Source organism: Manduca sexta, unplaced genomic scaffold (genome assembly GCF_014839805.1).
Source record: "Manduca sexta isolate Smith_Timp_Sample1 unplaced genomic scaffold, JHU_Msex_v1.0 HiC_scaffold_1559, whole genome shotgun sequence".
Lineage (NCBI taxonomy): Eukaryota > Metazoa > Arthropoda > Insecta > Lepidoptera > Sphingidae > Manduca > Manduca sexta.
Genome location: NW_023592435.1, coordinates 15,925 through 39,961, shown reverse-complemented (window position 1 = coordinate 39,961; position 24,037 = coordinate 15,925). Strand labels below are relative to the sequence as shown.

The 24,037-nt window shown below is 35.0% G+C and overlaps 3 protein-coding genes across 3 annotated transcripts; 1 reads left to right on the top strand and 2 right to left on the bottom strand.

The window, feature by feature from the left end:
• Positions 1–3,294: 3,294 nt before the first annotated feature.
• LOC119191484 (lysine-specific demethylase lid-like) lies at positions 3,295–9,177 on the bottom strand. The gene is given in 2 exon segments (XM_037445367.1): positions 3,295–7,458; positions 7,460–9,177. Coding segments are annotated over 2 exon segments (2,445 nt in total). The 5' UTR covers positions 8,783–9,177; the 3' UTR covers positions 3,295–6,336.
• Positions 9,178–12,260: 3,083 nt separating this feature from the next.
• LOC119191485 (39S ribosomal protein L38, mitochondrial-like) lies at positions 12,261–14,387 on the top strand. Its single transcript, XM_037445368.1, has 5 exons — positions 12,261–12,377; positions 12,498–12,689; positions 12,947–13,515; positions 13,621–13,782; positions 14,064–14,387. Exons 2-5 carry the CDS (start codon positions 12,508–12,510, stop codon positions 14,336–14,338), a joined length of 1,188 nt encoding a protein of 395 aa, XP_037301265.1. The 5' UTR covers positions 12,261–12,377; positions 12,498–12,507; the 3' UTR covers positions 14,339–14,387.
• A 996-nt stretch (positions 14,388–15,383) lies between these two features.
• Positions 15,384–21,284, bottom strand: LOC115446665 (hsc70-interacting protein). The gene is given in 10 exon segments (XM_030173421.2): positions 15,384–15,978; positions 16,367–16,520; positions 16,646–16,876; positions 17,097–17,256; positions 18,461–18,492; positions 18,494–18,571; positions 18,799–19,010; positions 19,850–19,941; positions 20,749–20,954; positions 21,155–21,284. Coding segments are annotated over 9 exon segments (1,218 nt in total). The 5' UTR covers positions 20,934–20,954; positions 21,155–21,284; the 3' UTR covers positions 15,384–15,904.
• Between the last annotated feature and the right edge of the window lie 2,753 nt (positions 21,285–24,037).

Sequence of the window (24,037 nt, the reverse complement as noted above, 5' to 3'; positions counted from 1 at the left end):
GGTATTCACATCTTTCTATTTGATTGCAGGTGCTGTTAAAAAATTCAATAGTCATAGCTACCGGTGTGTATTCTCTGGCGGCTATCTTGGCAGCGGGTGCTTGTTTGGCGTTGCCAATCGAAACGAAAGGCAGGGAAATGCGAGATACAGTCACAGGAACAAGTTAGGTGATAAACGACCAATATAATAATAAGAGATAGTAGGGATGAATAGTTGAAGGACCAAGTTATTAAGGCTACGCTAGTCGGTTGTTCTCACTTACATTGCAAAAGACAATTGTTTTGTTCTTTTCTTTTATTGTTTAACTCACAACTTTTGACTGGTTGAACCGATTTTATGATTCTTTTTTTTATTCACAAGCTGGTGCTTCCCGTGTCCCATATAAATTTGTTATTTTACCTTTGACTTCGGATATACATCAGAAAACTCTTAAAATGATGTCAATCGTCAACAATTTGTATTCAGAAATCTGAGCCGTCGGCTAGCGCACCCTAATAACATATGCGTGCAGCATCTATCGCATCGACATAGTGGAAACCATAGCCGGAGGCGGCTCCGGCGGACCATCTGCGCCCGACCTATTACTTTTGATTTCATATTATCCAAATTAAACACTACATTGTCTCCTAGGGGGCGCCAAGGAATTTCTTGCACACGGGCGGCACATGAGCTGAAACCGCCTCTGAACCTAGCATATTATCATTTACACATTCATAAATTCTAGTTTGTGTCTTCCAAAAAGAAAATCTCTACCTCTGATCTAGAGATAGTAATACCGTACAGTCGCCTGCAATAAGTACATGCTATTCCTAAAATTACATTACTACAATTTATAGAAAACCGGACAAGTGCGAGTTGGACTCGCGCAACGAGGGTTCCGTACAAACTTGTAGGTATCGAAGTATGCAAGTTCAATTGTTCGTCCATCGAGGACTTTCCGCTGTTCCAAATACCAATGCTTTAATTTTCCCCAAAATCCAAAAAATGATTTATTTCAAAGTTTTTGGTCCAATTATATATTATCAGGCAGTGTATATTTCGGAAATATATTTTTGTAAAGGGGATGCACGTAAACTATTGCAGGCCGCTGTAACATCTTTATTAAATCGACTGAACTAAGAGGACCTAGTCTCGGTTCCCGTATCAACATTCTGGTAAACATGGTTGGGGCGGGATCGGTACAGACAGGTTTGGCATCAGCCAAGATGTGTCGGTCACAAAATATGCCAAAACCTTTTACAATGTTAGACTACAAACGGCATATTGCTTCGCTCCGAACAATAATAGAAAATAATACAAGCGTATTAAGGTGCTCAGTAGTTATACTTGTGCAATACTGTGTTCGTACTTAGATCTGTGTCCGTAGCCCAGCCTTTCTACGATCGTTAAAGCTAACGCAATGTGTGAGGATGACATCTATGTACTAGACTTATCGGTAAGATATGTCATGCATATAAATTATTCTGTTTACTAACATTAACGATTGCAGAAAGGCATCTTGGCTACGGGACTTAACGTATTTACGGCTCACTTTAATAAAGAGAAAAATTGCTTCATTTGTACTATCGATGCAATAGTGGTGGTAGAATAGGTTAATGAAATTGGCCGTAGTATTTCCCAATATTTTTGACTGAGCTGAAGGTAGTCACGAACGGCATAGGATTTATTATTAAATGAAATGTAACTATATATCTTCAGGCGGTCAAGGTAAGCCGTTGCTGGGACTATTTATTTAGCTATGATTTATCAGTTTTGTAATACTCAATGACGATCAAAACATGTATTATTTTGATATTTTTACTCGCGCTTATTTTATATTTTGTACTTAATTTCACTGCCGTTGTAACGCATTTTAATCACTGATATTTATATTTTTGTTTTAACGAATAATTGTACTGTTATATATAAGGTCTAATAGTGCTATTTATAATTTAATTTTATAGAAATTATTTCTATTTGTCGTTTACGCTAATTTACTTTCATACTTATAATTTTAATGTGAAGTCAGCTTTATTAGCTAAGACTAGCTCGTTGATTTAATGGTGCTCCTTATAAAACGTAGACCGAATGCTTACTTATCACTTGACTCGGTTAAATTTATAACTATTGACCTATATAAATACCCATAGCCTATATAAACCTATAAAAGGAAAAACGCCCAACATGACTCATATAACTAGATAATAGCCGCAAGAGCTACGAGTGTCTTTGTCCCCTCAAGATCTATAGTTACCAAATTATAGTTTTGGATTATATATGTCTATATTATGTAGCTACTTATATATATTTCGTTGCAGGATAATGACAAATTAGTTTTGCCTGAGACTCGCCGAGCTTCATTCCTCGGTGTCATAAAATGCGAGCCACTGCTGATCCTGTCTTACAGGAGTTGTAATGGTGGGTGTGAGGTTGGGAAAGTCTCTTATATAAAATTTCTTTGTACCTACATTAACCTGCTCACCACGTTTACTCGCTGTAGGTAACATGAGTTAAAATTTGCCAAACATTTTCTTCCACGCCAGATACAGCCTCGCAAGTCGCAACTTATGAATCTCATATAAGCACGATCTGACCAACGTCAATTTTTCATTACGCCTCGAGTCAAGTGATATTTTAAAACTTTGGTTTTTACTTTGTGAACATTATTCCCGTCCTATTCCAATTGTATCAGTATTATAATGTATAGAATTTTGTAAGCAAAAATGTACTTTAATAATATCGTGTTGTGATACAGTACTTAAGTGCATGCAAATGTCTCGAATGAAACGTGCGTCCAGTAGAAGCATGCGTTTAATCTTGAACATTTTCTTGTCCATTTTATCTCGACCCAAGACGCATTCGTTACAAATTTAAAGTTTAAATTTGTAACGGAACTATTCGATGTTATCACTACAGAATTTTATAAAATCGTATAAGAATATATTATATACCTAATCGTATTATGGATAATTTATATCTAATTATTTTCCATGACATGAGAATTGATTGAGATATTAATTACGATATACCATATATCACAAATCTATTTTCATATTACAGTTTTTTAATCAGATTTTGTCAGTACTGAATAATTGTGATAAATTTCAGTGTTAAGATAACATGCGTGGGATTTTGAAGATAATTTTTAACGAGTTTTATCGTGATTAAATCACACTTTTAACACCAAATATTTATTTGCGTAATAATTGTTAAGTTTTCACACTTTTAATAAAATGCACAACTATTTGGAAATATCATTTAATGTCCTTTAATATTAATGAGGGGAATAGAATGAGGAGATAATAAAAGAAGACATTGCACAATTAAGAGCTAGTCATTTAATCCTATGTTTTAATACTCACACATAATTCGTCTGCGGCAAACAAACAAAATTTTGAATCACAGTTAAAATCACACAATTGAATATATTTATAAAATCAATTGTATCTTAGTCAAGTGCGATAAAATATTTAGTACAAATTAATATTACAAACGTGGAGTCAGTCAAATGAATGTAAACCTAGTTATAGCATTATCCTAGCAGACTTGCTGACATTATTATAAAATAATTTCGTTCAAACTTCACAGGCTTCTCGGGCTTTACAGAAATGTCATCAAACATAACATAATCCGCGTGGTGTAAATAAAAATAAAATATTATTCTTCTACAAATATGGAAATATTTATCTTCATTCATGAAATTAAAAATATATTCTCAAGCTCTAAAAAACCGCATCTAGCACATAAGTAAACCTAGAATAACTTCTAGCTACAGCCGACTTTTATTCTTATATTTAAAAAGAATTTACTTTTTATATTTTACCAAATACATAATTATGTCAATTTAATTACATTAACACTACAAACGAAAATTATAGGCAAAATATACGGCACTACTAGGTGTTGCAACAACAGTGTCAATATAATATTGTTAAAAGCAATGTTGGATCATTGGTACATTTGAACATTATACCTTGCTAGGATAACCAATTAAAAAAACATAAAAGGTTTGGTGGTTCATCTATAAATCTTATATTTAAACAATAAATTATAAGTGGCCCAGTTTTCTCTGAAATTAATATATTCAGACATACTTCTTTACACCTCATAGCCTTAAAAGTTGTAGCTACAGGACGTAAACTAAAAATGTATTTTATATTTTTGAAGGAAGGTTTCATCCTATGCTTAACGAGTCCAATACAAATCAACATGAGCAGAATTTTCATAGAGTAACTATTAAATATATGTTTTTATAATCATGTAGTTGTGAGCGTCTAATTGTGATAATATCCATCAGGAGCTGTTATATAAAATACAAAATTTACACAAACTAATAATTTTTATTGAGATCAACAGCAAGTTTGTGTAATGTTGTTTGTCATTTCTAATATCATATGTTGAAATACGCATAATTGTGCGTATTAAAAGTAGTGTCAGTATTTACATCATTTAGGGCCTGTTTTACAAATTTTAAATAATTTTTATAATGTAAATAGTATTTTGTTTGAGAACATAGATTAGAGTCTCAGTTTTGTATTACATCGACTTATAAGTTTATATGACGAGAAGCATTTACTCAGAAATTGTAAAACGGACCGTACTCTTTTTATGATGTTACACAGCAAATTTATATAAATAGTATATTTTATCATCAGCACCGTCTAAAGATTCATAATCTGTCACCATTGATATAAAAACCTCGCACAATCCAAAAAAAATTTGTTCAAAGTTCAAAGTATTTTTACCCGCAATAGTATTGACCTTGAGCATAAGGCGTCCTTTCCCTAGGATATCCCTCACAGGCGACAGCCTGGCCTGCCCTCACCCGCCGAAAAGCCAAACTGGAATTGAGGATTCGCATAAGTGAACTGTCAGTATTTGGTTAGCATTGCCCGACTCGACATTCGAACCAGACATCTCATAGTTCTGAAATTACCGCGTACTCAATAGAACTACGCTACCGAAGCAGTCAAATATAAGAATATATACCACAGCCTAGGTAGAGTTGTTGCAATGAATGTCTTAATGATATCAGATTAAACTATGAAACTTTAGACTAGTTTTGCATGCTTACGTAAATACAATTTTATTATACGGGAACAAGTTAACATTTTAGTTACTCCATAACGAATTTGTAACAGTTTATATTTTGACTGCTTGTCATTAAATTGGTATCATATTCAGGTTTCATATACTTAAACTGACCAAACAGCCAGCTGAACACTGGTCTGTACCATCAAAGATGAGCATTAACAAACATTCATTACATTAGCTATCTTCGATATCTTCTTCATCTTGTTTAGAAGAATGGAACCAAAATGGCATCACTTTTTATTTATCTCGCACTATTTTACTGGCGAATATAAAGAATATAAGCGAAATAATAATAGAAATTATGTCATTTTGGTGGCAATTACTTGATTGGTTATGAACACATCAAATTATGTAGGCATAAACATGTAACAGCGAATATCGGGTAATCTACATAGAATTGTAAGTTTCCAACAAATACATAACTTGGGCAGTACTTTATCCTAATATTTAAATTAAATAAATTAATTTATGTTAGTAAATAGGTTTTGCAAAAATCTAATTATATTTTGCACAGCTGCCTACATCCTTAATTATAACTATTTTTATAATTATTACTCAACACTTGTGCACTTTACTTATACTGTTTTTGATACATAAATAGGTATGTTTCATGGATAATTGTTAAATAAACTGACAAACATGTATTTTTTTTCATATTACAAGGTGTAGGTATTTATAACAGTTTTATTACACATTTGTTAAAAATACAGTTTTAGCATTAGTTATTTAAGACAATAGGAAAGTATTTATTCATTACTGAAGTCATAGATACAAAACCTTGAAGAATCTTATTTAATTAAAATACGGTGGGATTTGTTACAATTCTTACTCCCAATATTTAATGTAAGAGAAGTATTCTTATTACTTATCACTTACATAATAGGTACATAATCCTCAATATACAGATATAATACCTATAATACAAAAATATCTTCAGACACACTGGAAATGACAATACTACAATATTAGACATAAATTAACAATAATGATCATGAATATTTGTCCAAGATTTCATAATACGTTGAACACAAAAGAAAATTAGGTATGTTGACTAAAGCATAATATTGTTTAATCAAATCTTTGTATTTCAATTTCTAAATTATAAGATACTTTAATAAGTAAACTTTTTGTGATGACAATAACTAGAAACATAGTTCAAATCATTATTTGATACAATTACCATTTATCTGTTACCTTAACATGTAACAAGTTTTTATTGTAATAAGGTCAGATGAGTGATTTAATTTTGTACTAAACAGACTTTCAGCGCCAATCATCATCCAACTCTATTACAATTGGTTCAATATTCTCTGTAGCTTTTGTGTATTCGTCTTTTAATTGAGTTAATAGTGCACACTTTGGTATCTTAAGTTCATCTGCCTCATCAATTAGAACTTTTAATTTTTGAAGCCTACCAATATCAGGTGCGGTAGGTAGCAAAATATTCTTTGTTTCTGTCATCCACTTATCAAAACTGTTCACTCTAAACTCTAGAGTTTGCAACATAATTGTTAGTTCGTCCATATCATATCGGAAGTTCATGAAATTCTTTTCCAGTCCACATGGGCACATATCACTTATATGTCTTAAGCAAACCATAATATTACATTCATCACATGACACTGATGATAAGAAACAGGTAGTTTTACAAACTTCACAGAGTCGCTCATCATCACCAAGCAACTCAAATGGCAGTCTACGAAAGTTTTTCATACCCATATTGGTCATTTTATTTCTTAGTGCCTCTTCCTCTTCTGCTGCACGTACCAATTCCTTTCGAGTTTCCAATGCAGTCTCCAAATCCAAACGATCGCCCTCCAAAGCCATTTTACAAATTAACTCATCATGAGAAAATACACAAAACCTTTTTAAATTTTTGTAGTGGTTTATACACTCACGTCCAATCCGTAGCCAGTCTGGAGGCGCAAAATTTACTGCTTCAGCAAAATTATAACCTTGATTAAAACCTGCATGGTATGCCCGTGGAAAAGTTACAACAAATTCGCCTGCATGTTGATCAGTACGGTAAATAGGTACATCTGCAGTCATTAAGATGTTTGGGTTCATTATAGTAACTAGTTGATGCAATAAATCTGGTTGGGATTTAAACAATTCAGGAGCCGCTGCTTTCATGGCATTTTCAAGCAATTCTGCTCCACTGCCCGGAACTCCATACCAAGTTTTTGCTTCCCCCCAATGCAAATAATTTATGGAATAGCTCCAATGATCTTCATTGTGCCAACAGAATGCAGAGAAACACATCCCAACATACATCCATGGGACAGTCATGCCTGATATATCTGCATTAATGAATCTTAAAACAGAGCCTTCTAGTACAGGTAAGTTATTTAAATTCCAGCCAGAATCAACATACTCTTGATCACCCCGGATAGAGGTTTAATGATGACTTAGTTGGAAAGCCAGACCCATGATCCATAGAATGTAAATCAGCTCCATATTCCACGGTAACATCTTCCTCAACTGAGGAAATTATCCTCCAGAATTCCTTTTCAGCTACATTTGTAGGAACTAGATGCCCTGACATTCCAAAATAGTCAGATTTAAATTTATCTGCCATTTCTCCAAATTGTTGAAGAGTGTATTCTCTTTCAGCCTGAGCAAACCCAAATGCTTCAGCTGGTTTATGAACTTCTGCAGCTATGCAGCAAGGACAACGCCAGTCCCCATCAGGAACTGCACTAAGGGGAGGCTTTAAACAGAAAGTGTGATAAGTATCTGAACAACCATTGCATATGAGTAGTAGATCATCTCTATTGTCTCTTTGACAAATGGCACATGTGTAAATAGCTAAAGGGTCCAAATCATATCTAGGCCTTTTTCTGGATTTAGTGATGTCAAATTCTTCATCATTCAGTCCTGGCATTTTAGGCCCAGGGCCATAACATGCTAGTCTTCTCAGTTCTCTGTTTCTCTTTGATTCTTCTTCATCCATTTTGGAATAATCAACTTCTAGTTTTATATCAGATCCTGTTTTTGTTTTCTTAATACTTGTATGGGGTTTTTCATCTTTTACATCAGATTCAGCCTTTATTTTCGTAATATTTTCTATTGAAACTTCCTTGAAAGAACTTTTACTGCCTTCCCCATCTAATTTAATTTCTGTTTTCATTTCTACCTTTTTGACTGTTTTCAATATATCTGCTTTACTTTTCTCGAATATTTCGTATGGAAGCAATATTTTTTCATAATTGCTTCTTAGGAAATTCATAGTATTTGCATTCTGACTGTACCCCATCGCGTTAGCTATCTTCCGCCATTTTTTTGGATTCTTACAATTTTCAAATCCGCCTTCCTCATCCACCCAGAATTTTAAACAGTACAAATCTAATGTTTTATTTTCTATCATGGGTATTTTCAAAGGAGATCCTTGTAACTCCCAGAATTTCAATATTTTTTCTAGAAACAATAATTTCAATCGAGTTATGGCTTCCAGTTCGTTAACTTTCTGTATCCGTGGAACGAACTTCAATTTATCCACGTCTAGCGAAAACGGTGGTTGCCATCGCGCCGGCGGTTTTATTTTGCATATGCCTGTTTTTTCAGCGACGGGACGAATCTTTGCAATATATCCCAGCGGATCCAAAAATTCCTCCGGCGTAGGCTCGAAAACTGGCGCTTCGGGCGGTGGGGTGAAAGTGAATTCAGCGCTTTTTTGCATAGCATTTTTCTGTATATTTTTGCTATCCATTTCTTTATAATGCCTCAAATCTCTTTAAAATACTGGATATAATTCTCTCAATTATTATTTAAGTACTTTTGAAACAATCATGTCGCTTCACCCACTATAAAAAAGAGTACGTGACTTCTAGCCATGTGTAAATGGCTCCTAAAACACAAATGTTATATACTAATGAAATGCATAACTATTTTCATTCCGCATCAAAACCACGTTCTATTCACTTTATAGTCCACTCACTTTTTGTCAAGCCTTTAATACACACAATTTTTTCTTGTATTTATTGCGTGATATAACATAATATTGATTAGTCGCGATTTACAAAACCCGTACAACAATAAATACCAGCTCGATTTATACGAACCAACCAGCATAGCATTTATATTTATGACGTTGTGACTGTCAGTTGTCACTGACTGAGTCAGTGTTGCTTTCAAGCTGTGAGGAAATTAACCTCAGAAAATTAACACACAGGAATTTCGCTGTTTCCGCTATTTTTTCATATTATGCTTTTTGTAGATATCGTCCCAACATGTTTTTATTATTCGTCGTTGTAAATTGGGACTGTGATTAAATAATAGCCAACTAATTTGCATAATTATTATAAAGTAATAATCTGAAAATACTTCGGACTTTAGAATAGGGTGCCTATGTTATATACCCACTATAATAATTATTATAATCAAATGCCTTATGAGGCGTAATAATATATTCGTTTTATTTACATTCATCGGGCTAAAGAACGCAGTCCAGGAAGTAATAAATGATTATGTAATTACATTGGTTGGTAGACAGGGACCGGATACAACTTTGGAATTTCTCGAAAAATTCTCGATACATCATAATAATATAATGCACATCAAAGAGAAACACATTGTAACTAAAATAGGTAGGTATGATATTATTCATAGAGTAAGTAATATACTACGTAAGTATATTGTTGTAACTAGCTTTTGCCCACGGCTCCGCCCGCGTTATAAAGTTTTTCGGGCTAAAGTTTTCCGTTATAAAAGTCACGCTATATATTTTCCCGGGAGCCTATGTTCTTCCCAAGGTCTCAAACTGTCTCCATACCAAATTTTATCCTAATACGTTGGGTAGTTTTTGAGTTTAACACGTTTGAGCAGACCGATGCAGCGGGGGACTTTGTTTTATGATATATTTTTGTAGAACTTTTTAAGAGGAACAATCCCGTCATACATTATTGTTGCATAACTTTAACCGTTTACGCAGCGCCCGCAACAGAAGCTCTCAAAACTAATAAATTGTCCCCGTTTTTGCATCATGTTTCATTATTGCTCCGCTCCTATAGGTCATAGCGTGACGATATATAACCTATAGCACTCCAGGAACAAAGGGCTATCCAACACAAAAATATTTTTTCAGTTCGAACCGGTAGTTCCTGAGATTAGCGATTACTGCTCCGCTCCTATTGGGCATAGCGTGATGATATATATAGCCTATAGCATTCCAGGAACAAAGGGCTATCCAACACAAAAAGAATTATTCAGTTCAAACTCCTAGTTTCTGAGATTAGCCATTACTGCTCCGCTCCTATTGGGTATAGCGTGATGATATATAGCCTATAGCACTCCACGAACTTAGGGCTATCCAACGCAAAAGAATTTTTCAGTTTGGACCGGTAGTTCCTGAGATTAGCGCGTTCAAACAAACAAACAAACTCTTCAGCTTTATATAATAGTATAGATTATAAAACAAAAAATAAAATGGGAGGTAAAATGGAACGAAGTCTTTTTTTTTGTGGAACGGCCGTGTTTTTCACCGGAGGTACCCTGCTAATGGTGTACAAGCTATCCCTCGGCTTATGGAATGAAGTCAAATTATTAAGCGTTGATAAGAGTAAACAATATTAGCACATTATTTTTACCTTTATAGGTATTTTATTTTATGCAAATGTTAAACTTTTAGTAATAATATAGTATGTTATGCACGTAAGTAAAAAAAGAAAAAATAATTTGATTTTATTATAATTAGCCAATCTCGCATAATAAATAGTGTTTAATAGATTTGAATTACCCAAAGCACTCAAATATTGTACTACTAGCTTTTGCCCGCGGCTCCGCCCGCGTTATAAAGTTTTTCAGGCTAAAGTTTTCCGTTATAAAAGTAGTAGTTTCCCGGGAGCCTATGTTCTTCCCAGGGTCTCAAACTGTCTCCATACCAAATTTCATTTTAATACGTTGGGTAGTTTTTGAGTTTAACACGTTCAGACAGACAGATGCAGCGGGGACTTTGTTTTATAATATATTTTTAGAACTTTTAAAGTGGAACAATCCCGTCATACATCATTGTTGCATAAATTTAACCGTTTACGCAGCGCAGGCAACGGAAGCTCTCGAAACGTATAATTTTTCCCGTTTTTGCAACATGTTTCATTACTGCTCCGCTCCTATTGGGTATAGCGTGATGATCTATAGCCTATAGCACTCCACGAACAAAGGGCTATCCAACGCAAAAAGAATTTTTCAGTTTGGACCGGTAGTTCCTGAGATTAGTCATTACTGCTCCGCTCTTATTGGTCATAGCGTGATGATATATAGCCCATAGCACTCCACGAACAAAGGGCTATCCAACGCAAAAAGAATTTTTCGGTTTGGACCGGTAGTTCCTAAGATTAGCCATTACTGCTTCGCTCCTATTGGGTATAGCGTGATGATATATAGCCTATAGCACTCCACGAACAAAGGGCTATCCAACGCAAAAAGAATTTTTCAGTTTGGACTGGTAGTTCCTGAGATTAGCCATTACTGCTCCGCTCCTATTGGGTATAGCGTGATGATATATAGCCTATAGCACTCCACGAACAAAGGGCTATCCAACGCAAAAAGATTTTTTCAGTTCGGACCGGTAGTTCCTGAGATTAGCTATTACTGCTCCGCTCCCATTGGGTATAGCGTAATGATATATAGCCTATAGCACTCCACGAACATAGGGCTATCCAACGCAAAAAGAATTTTTCAGTTTGGACCGGTAGTTCCTGAGATTAGCGCGTTCAAACAAACAAACAAACAAACAAACAAACAAACTCTTCAGCTTTATATAATAGTATAGATAAAACTTTTAAACCGTTGTTAGCGTACATAACTGTTTCCATACTCAGAGGTTTTCTATGATGCATACAAATAACATATATATATATATATATATATATATATATATATATATATATATATATATATATATATATATATATATATATTTTTAATTTCAACTTCTTTAATTTGAAAATATTTATGTAGAAGCATTTGGGATTTTTTGGACCTAAAAATATTCTATTAAATTGTAGTGCGTTTAGTATTTTCGCGGTTGTCCAAAATTGATCCCTATATTTATTTTGGTGCGATGATTACTGTATATACGCAATAAATTACGCATAAATTAAAAAAATTCTACGTAATATTATTTTCCTAGTTTACGCGAACATAGTCGCATGAAACAACTAGTTTAGTGTAAAAGAAAAGCTGGTAACCCTGTTTATCAGTCGAAACTCATAATACATAAGTTTTGTATATAAGTCATAACCTAAATTATTTATGTACTTTTTGTTATATTTCCCAAACATTAAATTCTAAAGTTAAAATATAAGGTAATTTCGTATATTTTCTAACTAGATTTGATAGTAGGTGTTAAGGAAAAAGTGAATTTATGTTCTAGTTGAAATAAAATTTATCTTTGAAGAAATAGTTTAACAATTTTTTATTTTCAGGTTAGTAAATATGTTAAAATCATTTATGGGAGCCTGTATGGCAAGTGCCCAATATCAGCAAATTCGTTTTGGACACAGAATGCGAGGAAAACCTCCTATATATGCCCGGACGCTTAAAGATCGCTTAGATGAATTGAATTATAAAGACGAACTATCTCTTACCAAGATAGACATCGGTTTTCCAGCAGAGAGGTTTGTTTTCTTTCTTGTTTACTATTAAAACGTACTTGAAGTTGTAAATCTAAAAAAATCTTAAAATATACGTTCTCCTTGTAAATATTTAAATTATAACAATTCATGTACATCTAAATTATACCAAAGCAATTGGAACTTGAATTCCTGGGAATGATCAATGTATAGTTTTATTACAATAAACATACTATACTTATTACAAAATTCTGGTCAAATCAGTTAATTAATAAAATTGTAATACTTTGGTAATCTTTCAGAAAAAATATCTATGATATACAAAAAGCAAGGACTGAACATGTCAAGAAATTAAAATGTGATCCAAATTTAGAAAACTTGGCCCGCAATCATAAACTGGAAGTTGACTTAAATGAAGTCAGGAAAGAATGGTTGGAAACAACGGGTCCCTACCATAAAAAGCAAGTAGCAGATCATTATGCTGTGTTTGAGCATCTTTATGGAGAAGGATATTTTATACCGTATTTGAATTTGGAAGTATTCTATGATATTGGAGATGGAAACTCATTACCAGTGTGTTCTGGTAATGTTATTAAACCTAAAGAGGCACTGAACTCTCCTACAGTATGTTATGAGTCTGATAATAACTGTTTGTGGACATTAGCCTTAACTAACTTAGATGGCCATTTACATGAAAATCAAAAAGAATATGTACATTGGTTAGTGGCCAATATTCCAGGGAACAGTATAGAAAAAGGTGATGAATTAGTGGAATATTTACGTCCATTCCCTTTAAAAGGCACTGGATATCACAGATATGTGTTTGTCCTGTACAAGCAGAATGATAGAGTCTTATATGATATACCTAAAGGTGAGAATTTTTTGTTATGTTTAGTATGTTTATGCTTTAGATGTTTTGAGTGTTGAATAAATACATCTTCAGATACTGATTTAATGCCATATTTTATATTTACAGTTGTGGCATCATCCCCTCTGCAAGATAGAACATTTGTAACCAGAGACTGGTACAAAAAACACCAAGACGTAATCACACCTGCTGGACTTGCTTTCTATCAGTGTGACTGGGACGAGAGTGTTAAAGACTTTTTCCACAACACACTCCAGATAAAAGAACCAGGTATTTACATTTATTTAAACACCCTCTACCCTCCCTATATTCTATTTGTTTCTATTCAATTTGGTATACATATTTCTTCTGGAATTGTAAGTTATTTTCTCCTCTAACTGATTTTGTGCTTTGCAACAATACTGTGTGGCAAGTGATGCTACTACATGTAAAAGAGAGTACATAGTAGAAAAATTATTTTCAAAATGAAAAAACAGTGAAATTGTACACTATAGTATGTCATTATGATTATAATACTTAGTATATTATGTTTTCATGTTAAATTGTTTCAGCTTTCGAATATGACTTCCCCGCACCCTACATAAGGCCCCAAGAGTGGTTCCCACGAAGAAAACCTTTCAACCTTTACATGGACAAATATCGTGATCCAAAACAAATAAATAAGGAGTACCTACTCAGAAAACTCAAACATGAAGATCCTTTCAAAATGCCAGAACCTCCATTGAAATTCCCCAATGCCCAACCCCTGCCAAAAAGCATGCCATCCTGGTTGAAACTTCATGAAAGAAAGATAAGATTAGGCTGGGGAAGAGTCAATGATGTTTAATTTGTATAAATTGCTGTATTTAGTAATGTAATTATAGTGATATAAAACATTTTTTTATTCTACAACCCTCACAATCTCAAGTATTTATTAGTATATAATAATAATAATATCAGCCCTGTATTATACACTTGCCCACTGCCGAGCATGGGCCTCCTCTACTACTGAGAGGGATTAGGTTACTTCACACACCTTTGAAATTCCTATAGAGAACTTCTCAGATGTGCAGATTTCCTCACGATGTGTTCCTTCACCGTCAAAGCGAACAATAAATTCACATAGAATACACACATGATTTTTTAGAAAATTCAGAGGTTCGTGCCCTTGGGATTTGAACCTGCGAACATTCGTCTCGGCAGTCCGTTTCACACCCAACTAGGCTATCGCCGCTGGATTTATTAGTAGGTTTCTCATAATTATATGTTTGTGTAAGAATTAAATTTTACTTGATAGTTATAACTACTAATGTAGTACTCATTTTATTTGGTTGGATTTTTGACTATGCCTGGCTATTTGTCTATTTCTCACATGCAAGCACTATAGTTTCTCAGTTAGTAGAACACCGTACCCAGTGTCATTACATTTCTTAAGGTTTTACTAAATACCAGGAGCGTAGCTAATGCCGTATGAATGATACGGGGCCCACGGAGTTTAGGAGCCTCTCGTAGACCATACGTTAATTCGAAGCAGACGCTCAGAAGCACAGCCCCTAACAAATTTTGATATGCGGCTCCACTATGGCAAGTTACGCCATTGTTAACATTATGGGATTATCATTGAGACTCATCGACATGTCAGTGACGAGTTTAATACATTTTGTATAATTAAAGTTTTGAGTAGCAAACAGTTCTGCTTTGCCACAAAAAACAACCCAGATTACAAAGAACAGTACTAAGAATGCTGCTTGATAGTAAAGGACCCATCAAAGGCAGTACAGCATTTACAGGGAAAAATCTGAAATAAGCGAACTAAATTTAAAATGTTTTTTATTTTGTATTTGTAGGTGTAGACTCTAGAATTCAGATAGACAGTGAAAAATACAAAAAAATCTGTATTAATGCAATTTTATTTATTATAAAGTACACATATAATATTAAACATAATGTAGTGTCTAGTGATAGCATTGCTTTTTATTGAAGCCATAAAGGAGAGGCGTATATGATGCAATCTTCGGCGAATGGTGAAAGACTATTTTATCTTTGGCTATCCATCAATTTTATATGAATCGGATTACAAGTTATGTTATCAAAACACTTAAGAATAATGAACATTTACTTTTAGACCCAAACCTTATACATGCATCTTAATACATAACATAGTACGTTATCAGTTAGCACCCCTGCTCGCGCATACATCTCTTCACAATAAAGTACGAAAACAAAGCATTTTTTACTTTCTATTAAATGCTTACGAGCAGGTGGTATTTGATTATAAATATAAAAATCTTGTAAAAATCAATGAAATATTAAAACATAAAAAAAGTATCCACTACAGAGTTGTGATACGTGATTAAACATGTTTAATGACGGCATAAAATTAATCATCGCTTTATATGACAATGCATAGCGTTTAGTCGAGTCCAACGTCGTCGTCCGTTGGTGGTTTCGGGCCGCTGTTGGGTGCGCCTGGCGCTCCTCCAAATCCTAAAAGCATACGATACTAATATAAACTTTGTTCAAGCATAGAAGCGATTTGAGTAGGTTCTACTTATGTAAGTGCTAAGTTTTCAGCACACATTAGAATGTGGCAAAGAAACACGACACGACTGCGAATCATTTCATTTGGGATTGGTTGAGAGACTATCACGTGACTGACGCATTGGTCTCTCGATCAATTATAAACAGACTTGGAAGTCGTGTCTTTTGGGACATTTTAAGGGGGCTGGTCTGATTAATTACGCATGAATGGTTTCATGGCGAGGATTCCTTAGAAATGAAGTGTATGTTATAGTTTGGAACAATCTGGTTTTGTTCATCTAAGATAAAGATAGGTTACGATGCATTGCAGCCTGCCTAAAATTGTGAAACTCACCTGGGAAGCCACCAGGAAATGCTCCAACACCACCCTTTCCTAACTTAGTCTGTAGTTTTTCTATTACAGCTGCAATCTTCGGGTTATTTTGATATTTTACGAAGTTGGCCGGATTCGACGACACATCCTGGAATGCTGCAGCAACTTCAGGGTCCTAAAAAATAATTTATTGTATTTTATTTAGAAGTTAACTACACTCGAAATGATATGGAACTGCAAATGCTGTACTGTAACTGTCATTCTTAAATTCTTTTTCTATGATCATAATATTATACCAACCTGGAAAGCAGCCATGATCTCTGGGTCAAAGAGCAGATTGCCGAAGTCCTGCGGGTTCATGCCACCCATACCACCCATGCCACCGGGGAATCCGCCAGCACCGGGCATACCTCCTCCGGGCATCCCTCCCGGCATGAAGCCTGGCATGCCGGCCGCCGCCTCGGCCTGGGCGCGGGCAGCACGGGCGCGCGCCTCCTGCGCTTTACGAGCGCGGCGCAGCTTCTCGCGATGCTGTTAATGTAAATATATTTGAAGTATGTAATGTTGATAGAATAGTTTCTTTTACTCTTTGATGTTAGGTTAAAGAACATTATGGTGGTATCTCGAATTAATATACGCAATAGTAGACAAATCAGTAGACGATGAAACGATTTTACTATAGCTAATCGCATAAAACAGAAATATTATAAGAAAATGTTCATATATTGCAGATATTAGAACAAAAGATTACCTCTTTTTCTTCCTTCTTTCGTTGAACACTCAGCTTATGTTGGCGCAACTTTTCAGCGTTAGGCTTTACCTCGTTTAGCCAATCGTTGGTTTGATCATCATAATCAATCTTTAGAGATTCACACAGATCATGAGAGGCATCCTCAAATCGACCTAACAGCCTGTGAAAAACAGGTTATTAACAGTTGTTTTGCTAGTGGTATACGAACCCCGTAACCCTCACAATCCCCCCTTAAATCTGCCTGTATACAAACCCTCTTATTCAATTTCGTTCCTTTCGTTTTTATCTAAGGACTGAGCATTGGTGTGATAACAAATCTCTTTCTCAGTGCTGACGGCATGACAGCTTTTGCAGTACGTAAACATAAGGCCGTTGTGATTGGCTAATAATGAGATACAACTTAAATCTAGTTGGCTGTCAGATAAACAAAGTTAAGAAACAGACTTCAGAGATCACAGCAATGCTCCGTCCTTACAAAAATAATGTTATGAATAAGGGGGAAAGTGTTAAATCCCGGCATAGTGGCCTAAATACGAATGTATTGCAGGAATATATTGGAACATCCTGAGAATCTAATTATTTAAAATATTCTTCATGGGAACAGTTTTAGCCACATATGCATGATGAGTATGGATTTCGATGTTTGTTTGTAAGGGACTTAAATGACCCATACACATAAAAAAAATATAATAATAATATCATTTTTAAAAACAAAAAAAGTTTGGTTTGGAGGTAATAACTTCAGTATTGCATACAGTTTTATAATTATCTTTGATGACTAAGTAGTGATGGTCAAAAATGTGTATGTACATAAACAATTAGCAGTTATCTTTGCACACTTATGTCATGCATTTATTTCATTATACTACTAGGTACTATTTGCCAAGGTAATTTCAATCTCTCGACCATGCAATGAAAGCCTTGAATTTATTAGATTGTCATTTTTCTATTATAATAATGTGAACATTACACTAGTAATACCTGCCTTTATTAATCACACATTAAATACTATAGTATGTTAAATATTAATTATCTGTAACGATTGAACTTTATTAATGTTAGTGTTTGTAACAATTTTTTTTTCACTAAGTTTAAATAATTTGAGAAATAGAAAATCCCTAATACCGTTTAATGATCAAATGATACCCATATGCATAAAGCCTCACTAATATACAGTGCTCATGTCCTTATATACTGTTTATAAGTAACATACCACCCTAAGTTACGCATGGGCTTTGTCTCGCTTCTTCTGAGGTTAAACTTCCTTTTAAATAGCAGGACCACACAAAGTATACTATTACAGATGTATACAAGTTTACTAGTAGAGCGGCTATTATATAACAATTTGTAAAAAACTGTGATACCTGTAAGCACGGCCGCGGAATTTGTAAGCAGCGGGCGCTGTCGCAGTTCAGTTCTAAAGCACGTGTGCAGTCTTTAATACAAGCATTAGGCTTATTCAGTCTCAGATAAATCTGAAATAAATACACCCAGATCATTAATGATTACATAATAAATGCAAAGAAATCGTGTTTATAAGCTAAAGTATAATAATAAAACAAATCCTAATATGATTTTTTTTGTATTTATCTACCTAATAATTATTAAACCACCATTTAATCAACAAATTCCAAGTAGTTATTTTCTTTGGGAGTGTCCAATTATGAATGAAATCTTAATTAAAATAGATATGATGTGTTACCTGTCCTCTCTTAGCAAAGAGTAAAGCACTCTGCGGATTCAGTTGGATAGCTTCATTGTAAAGTTTGAGAGCTTCATCAAACTGCTGCTCGGAGAAAGCACGCATGGCTTCAGATCTTTTCTCATCAGATTGATCTCTCTCTTCATCTGTGGGTTCTTTGTCGGGATCACCCATTACTTGATTGTTATCCATAGCATCACCTTCTACAACACCTGAGGAACAACAAGGGCATTTTAATTTATTTTTTCTCAAATACTATAGCTCAATATTACAGGTAGAAGACACCTTCGGCATTAAGTCTGCCTTTATACTCTTTGTATATGTGTAATAAAATAAATAAATAAAAAAAAATATCTAAAGTTTACTGTGAAAACCTGCTAAATAAAGTGAAGTTAGATTTGAGTTTAAACCTAAGAAAAGTGCTCTAATCATAGAAGGTCTCAATTACTTTAGTAGTCACAAGTTAGGACATATAATAAAAAATATTTTTTTGTGTAATATTGATGAAGATCAATGCCTAAAAACTATACTTATTGTTCATCTATAAAAATTGATTTACTAATTTAGTAATTAGTTTCAATAAAAAAGACTAGTAACATACTTTCTTTTAATGTTTACACAATAATATCATTATTAATAAACTCCAAAACATTGCAAGTCGATAAAATGAGATCTTGAACTTATCAATACTTATTATTGGAGAACTTAACTAGCAATCATTCTAGTGATTAGTAGAGTATTCCCATCTCAGAATTAGAGGCTTTATACTTTCTGATCTACTAGTCAGACACACAAAGTATGCTAGTTACTAGTATTGATATTATACTATAATTATATTAAATATGGGTTTTATCCAGGGGCAAAACCTTAAAGGTGGGTAGTAATTATAGCAAATAGGGCTTTGAAGGACCTAATATGTCACAGCAAGGGATGAATCTCACCCCAAGCAGGTTGCTGAGCTTCTCAAAAAACGGTCTATGCAATTTTGCTTGTCATGTAACTCTACTGCTTCTTCAGTGATTTTTATCTTTAACAAAACTTGTTACCCTACCTTCCATGTCAAGTTCCACATCAGACTCAGGTTCTGACTCCTCTTCTGACGATGGCTCAGCCTTTTCTTCAGCATTATTGTTACTTGTGTTGCTAAAAATAATTATTTTGATTTAATTTTGGACATAGAATTTTGTTTGTGTCTTTATAATTGAAGTAAAAATAGGGTTGGGTAATATATGTTTAGGACATACTTGAAACACAAACACCAACTATGTGCTTGTATTTCAATTACTACCTGAAAATGTAATTTTTTAGTTATTGATACTTCAAAAAATACTTATAGAATTAAAATACATTTTAACATAAACAAATTCAGCCATTTTATTAGTGGGTACTTTTTGCAGAAAATAATTATTCACTCATAATGAGACATTATTGGTTTAAAAGTATATTTAAAAATGTAGTCTTCATGAAAAGAAATTCTTTTTACAGAATAATAGACTGGACTTGTTTTTATTTACATTACCTAACATCTGACTGTACATAACAATTTGTATTTTAAATACATGCTACAAAGTATTGTCATATGTATTTTAATTTAAGGCAAAAAGTATTTAGCCCCGCAATGTAATTGATTTTTAAAATTAATATAAAAAATACGAAACAATATATTTACTTGTTCTAAAAGAATCAATAGCATTATCACGTTATAAATTTAATTAACACGTTATGAATTTAATTTGGTACATCATACTTCCAAAAGATTCTAAAATAAAAAAAAATCGTGTCTTCACGGACATATTTTCGCAGCCGGTGTCATTATGCAGGTTAGGTAGATAAATAACATTCCAGAAATTACGTACTAAGTACATAGAAATGGTTGACTGTTGTACGCAAATTAGGCGCACATCGTAGTAATCGGATAATTTATAAATATTTCATGAGTTTATTACTTACGTATCTCCGGAAGGCGTAAAGTTTTTAGCACCAAACGTAGCTGTAGGGATTGTTACTCCCAGTGACACCAAATAATCTTTAAAGAAAGCCAATTTCGGGTGATGCAAAATCTGCGGCTGGTTCTTGCATAGTTCGACGAAAACTTTTAATTGCGTTAATTGTTCTTCATTGAAAGGGCAACTCATTTTTGATCGTTAGTAATAATTCTGCCGGCAAAATATTCACGTCAATTCACGTCGTAGTTATCTATGACGAAAATTTTTCGTTTCGAGTAATCTAATAAAAATACAAATAAAAGTGATTTTTCAGTATAACTCAGATGTGAAATACTTAAATAACGAAGAAGGCTATTAAGAATTAATAAGATTTTTTTTAAAAAAAGATAAAATACGATTAACACACCTACCGCATAAAACAATATTGAATTTTGTTAAATTTTATGATTAATTCATAGATTATAGATAAAAGATTCTAGCTGTGTTGCTAGGTATATTTTAAAATATCCTCAAACTGATTCAAGAATCCCCAGAAAACTGGTTTTCAAAAATATTAAAGATTACAAAACAAATTAAGGTCGCTGAAGCCGGTGGAACTTCAAGGAGCACATCCGCCTTTTGGCTCCCGGGTTGGTAAAATTCACCTGCATAATGCGGTTTCTTTTGCCAAACTTGGGGGGGGCCAAATGCTCCCTGCCGGCGGCTCTACGCAGGAGTCGTGCGGTCCATGGCCCTGTACGGTGCCCCGTATGGTCCGCAGCTGTGGCGCGGCGGCAAGGCCGCTTTCTGAACGCGCCACAAAGAGAGATGGCCATACGGCTGATACGGGGATACCGCACGATCTCCTGCGAGGCGGCGGGCCTCCTTGCCGGACTGCCGCCATGGGGTCTCGAGGCGAAGGTCCTTGCGTCACTGTATGTGTGGCGTGGGGAGGCGCAGAGCCGGGGCGTAGCTCGCTACCGCGACAAATTGCCGCGCGGCGGACGGAGCTCCGGCAGAACCTCATGGCGGAATGGCGACAACGACTGTCGCAACCCTTGGCTGGGCACGCCACGATAGCGGCGGTAAGTCTCCTCTTCGAGGTGTGGCTGACGAGACGTCACGGCGTCCTCTCATTCCGGACGACGCAGGTACTGACCGGTCACGGTTGCTTCGTCAGGTACCTGTATCGGATCCGGGTGGAGGATACGCCCGCGTGTTTTTACTGTGCGGATAGGCCGGAGGACACGGTGGAGCATACGGTGGAGGTGTGCCCAGCTTGGGCTGAGCACCGCCGTGTTCTCACAACGGCCATCGGTGGCGGAGACCTCTCGCGTCGGGGCCTGGTAGAAGCCATGCTCCGGGCGAGAGAGAGTGGGACGCAGTCACCTCCTTCTGCGAGGACGTGATGCTCGCAAAGGAGGTGGCGGAACGGATACGGCGCCAAAGCGCCCAACGTCCCATCCGCCACGGCAGACGCACAAGACGCGGGCGTCGAACGTCTGCTGAGGATCGTCGGCCTCCGTAGGCGCGGACCGTCGGGTGACGAGCATTGGGTAGCTCGTCGCCCGAAACACCCCAACGGCCCGTGTGTACGGCGCGTAGTGTTCCACGCGCACCTCGAAGAGCAGTGTCAGTGTGATTTGCGGGGCCCTTTAGGGCCGGTGCCTGCCTAGGTCTCAATGCCACCGGGTCTTGGACCTAGGCACATAGGCAAAGGATGGGAACACCGTAGGTTTTTAGTCAGTAAAAGTCTGACACGCCCTCCCGCCCATCCCAAGGCGGGAGATAGTCAACTAATAATTTACCTACGTAAAAAAAAAAAAAAAAAAAGGTTGCTGAGTCACAAGCTCAAAAGCAGTGCCTAGACGGCTGTTATAGTATATTTCGCTCTGAACTGGATTCTTTTTTTACCTAAAACTTGTTTTATTTTGTTCCCGGATATTTCCATGCCTTTTGAATTCCTCCAATTTAGAATAAACGCTTCGAAACTGACATTACTCAATGTACAGATTATATTGTACCTACCTCTATAGTAATTTATTTGTGGTTATTTGTGGTTATCTGGATTGCTGGTTAGGAGCAGGAATAGAATAGGCTATTCATTATGCGACGGCTATACTATTTTTTCACAATATAAGTAACGTTTTTGAATTGTGTTATAATATTTTATTTATTTTTTTATTGCCTTGAATGACGCGACGAACCTGCCATTCACCTGATGGTATAGTCTGGCACACGAAAGTTGAGCCTGAAGAAGCGCGGCGAATTTAAAAAAGATACGTGTGGTATCGCTAAGTATAGTAGGAATAAATTGTCTCGATACTGTACAAATAATATGACATTTAGGTTTGATTTTCCGAAGTAAAATGCGTATATGAATGGGTTTAAACTTCTCATATTATATTCTATTACTAGTATTATAAACAATATTAAGAAGCCTCAGACGGCAGAACAGATTGTTATATATTAAACTTAACGTTATTATGATAGAAATAAAAATAAAATGTTAATTATTTAAATATTAATTTATTATACGAGTAGTAATCAAAACCAAAATCACGAAAAAAAAATTTTTTGTGAGCCATTTCAGTCATTGGTCATGACGACGTCCATGATCGGTCCATGAGGTGTTTTCTATGTTTGTTATGATTCTGTACCAGACAAAAATGGATTTTAAAAAATTGTGTCTCCAAGCTGCAATGTCAAATCTTTCAATAAGTAATGGTCGCTCGTTTTTGTTTTGCCTAAACTCATAACTATTATTATGCAATATGTGATGTAACGTTTCGCGAGAACCAGTAAACTTAATGGACTAGGTACCTTAGATCTGTCAATAAGCATCGCAAAATAGGAACTTCTTTTTTTACTAAGTAAAATTAATTTATTTTATTTCTTGTGACATTTAAGCTTATTTCAAAACCATATAAATTAGATACTGTGGGTTAACGAGGCCCCTTTTTTGTAGATGTACAAAAAAATGCATCATTCACTTGTCCTTCTTTTTTATTTCGTTTTAAAGCTGCAACGCTAACTCTTGAGAAAGAAAATAATGCTATTATTATGGACATGAACATAGGTACAATACAAATAAACTAATGCGTTACAAAATCATGTACACACCAGTCATTGCTGTAATTACTTCCAAATATTAACACTTGGTTTTAATTAGCATCTCCTCTTAGAAAGCAGTTTCTTTAATAAAATTTACCGATATCCATATTATCTGGAAATTGATAATTTATTTATATTGATACGAATCAGGTATTTTTTTTTAAAACTGGTATTACGCCAAATAAAAAAAAAAAAAAACA

Coding starts and splice junctions, on each gene's coding strand:
- LOC119191485 (XM_037445368.1), top strand. CDS start 12,508: ATGTTAAAATCATTTATGGGAGCCTGTATGGCAAGTGCCCAATATCAG. Junction 12,690..12,946: donor ATCGGTTTTCCAGCAGAGAG/GTTTGTTTTCTT, acceptor GTAATCTTTCAG/AAAAAATATCTATGATATAC. Junction 13,783..14,063: donor ACTCCAGATAAAAGAACCAG/GTATTTACATTT, acceptor AAATTGTTTCAG/CTTTCGAATATGACTTCCCC.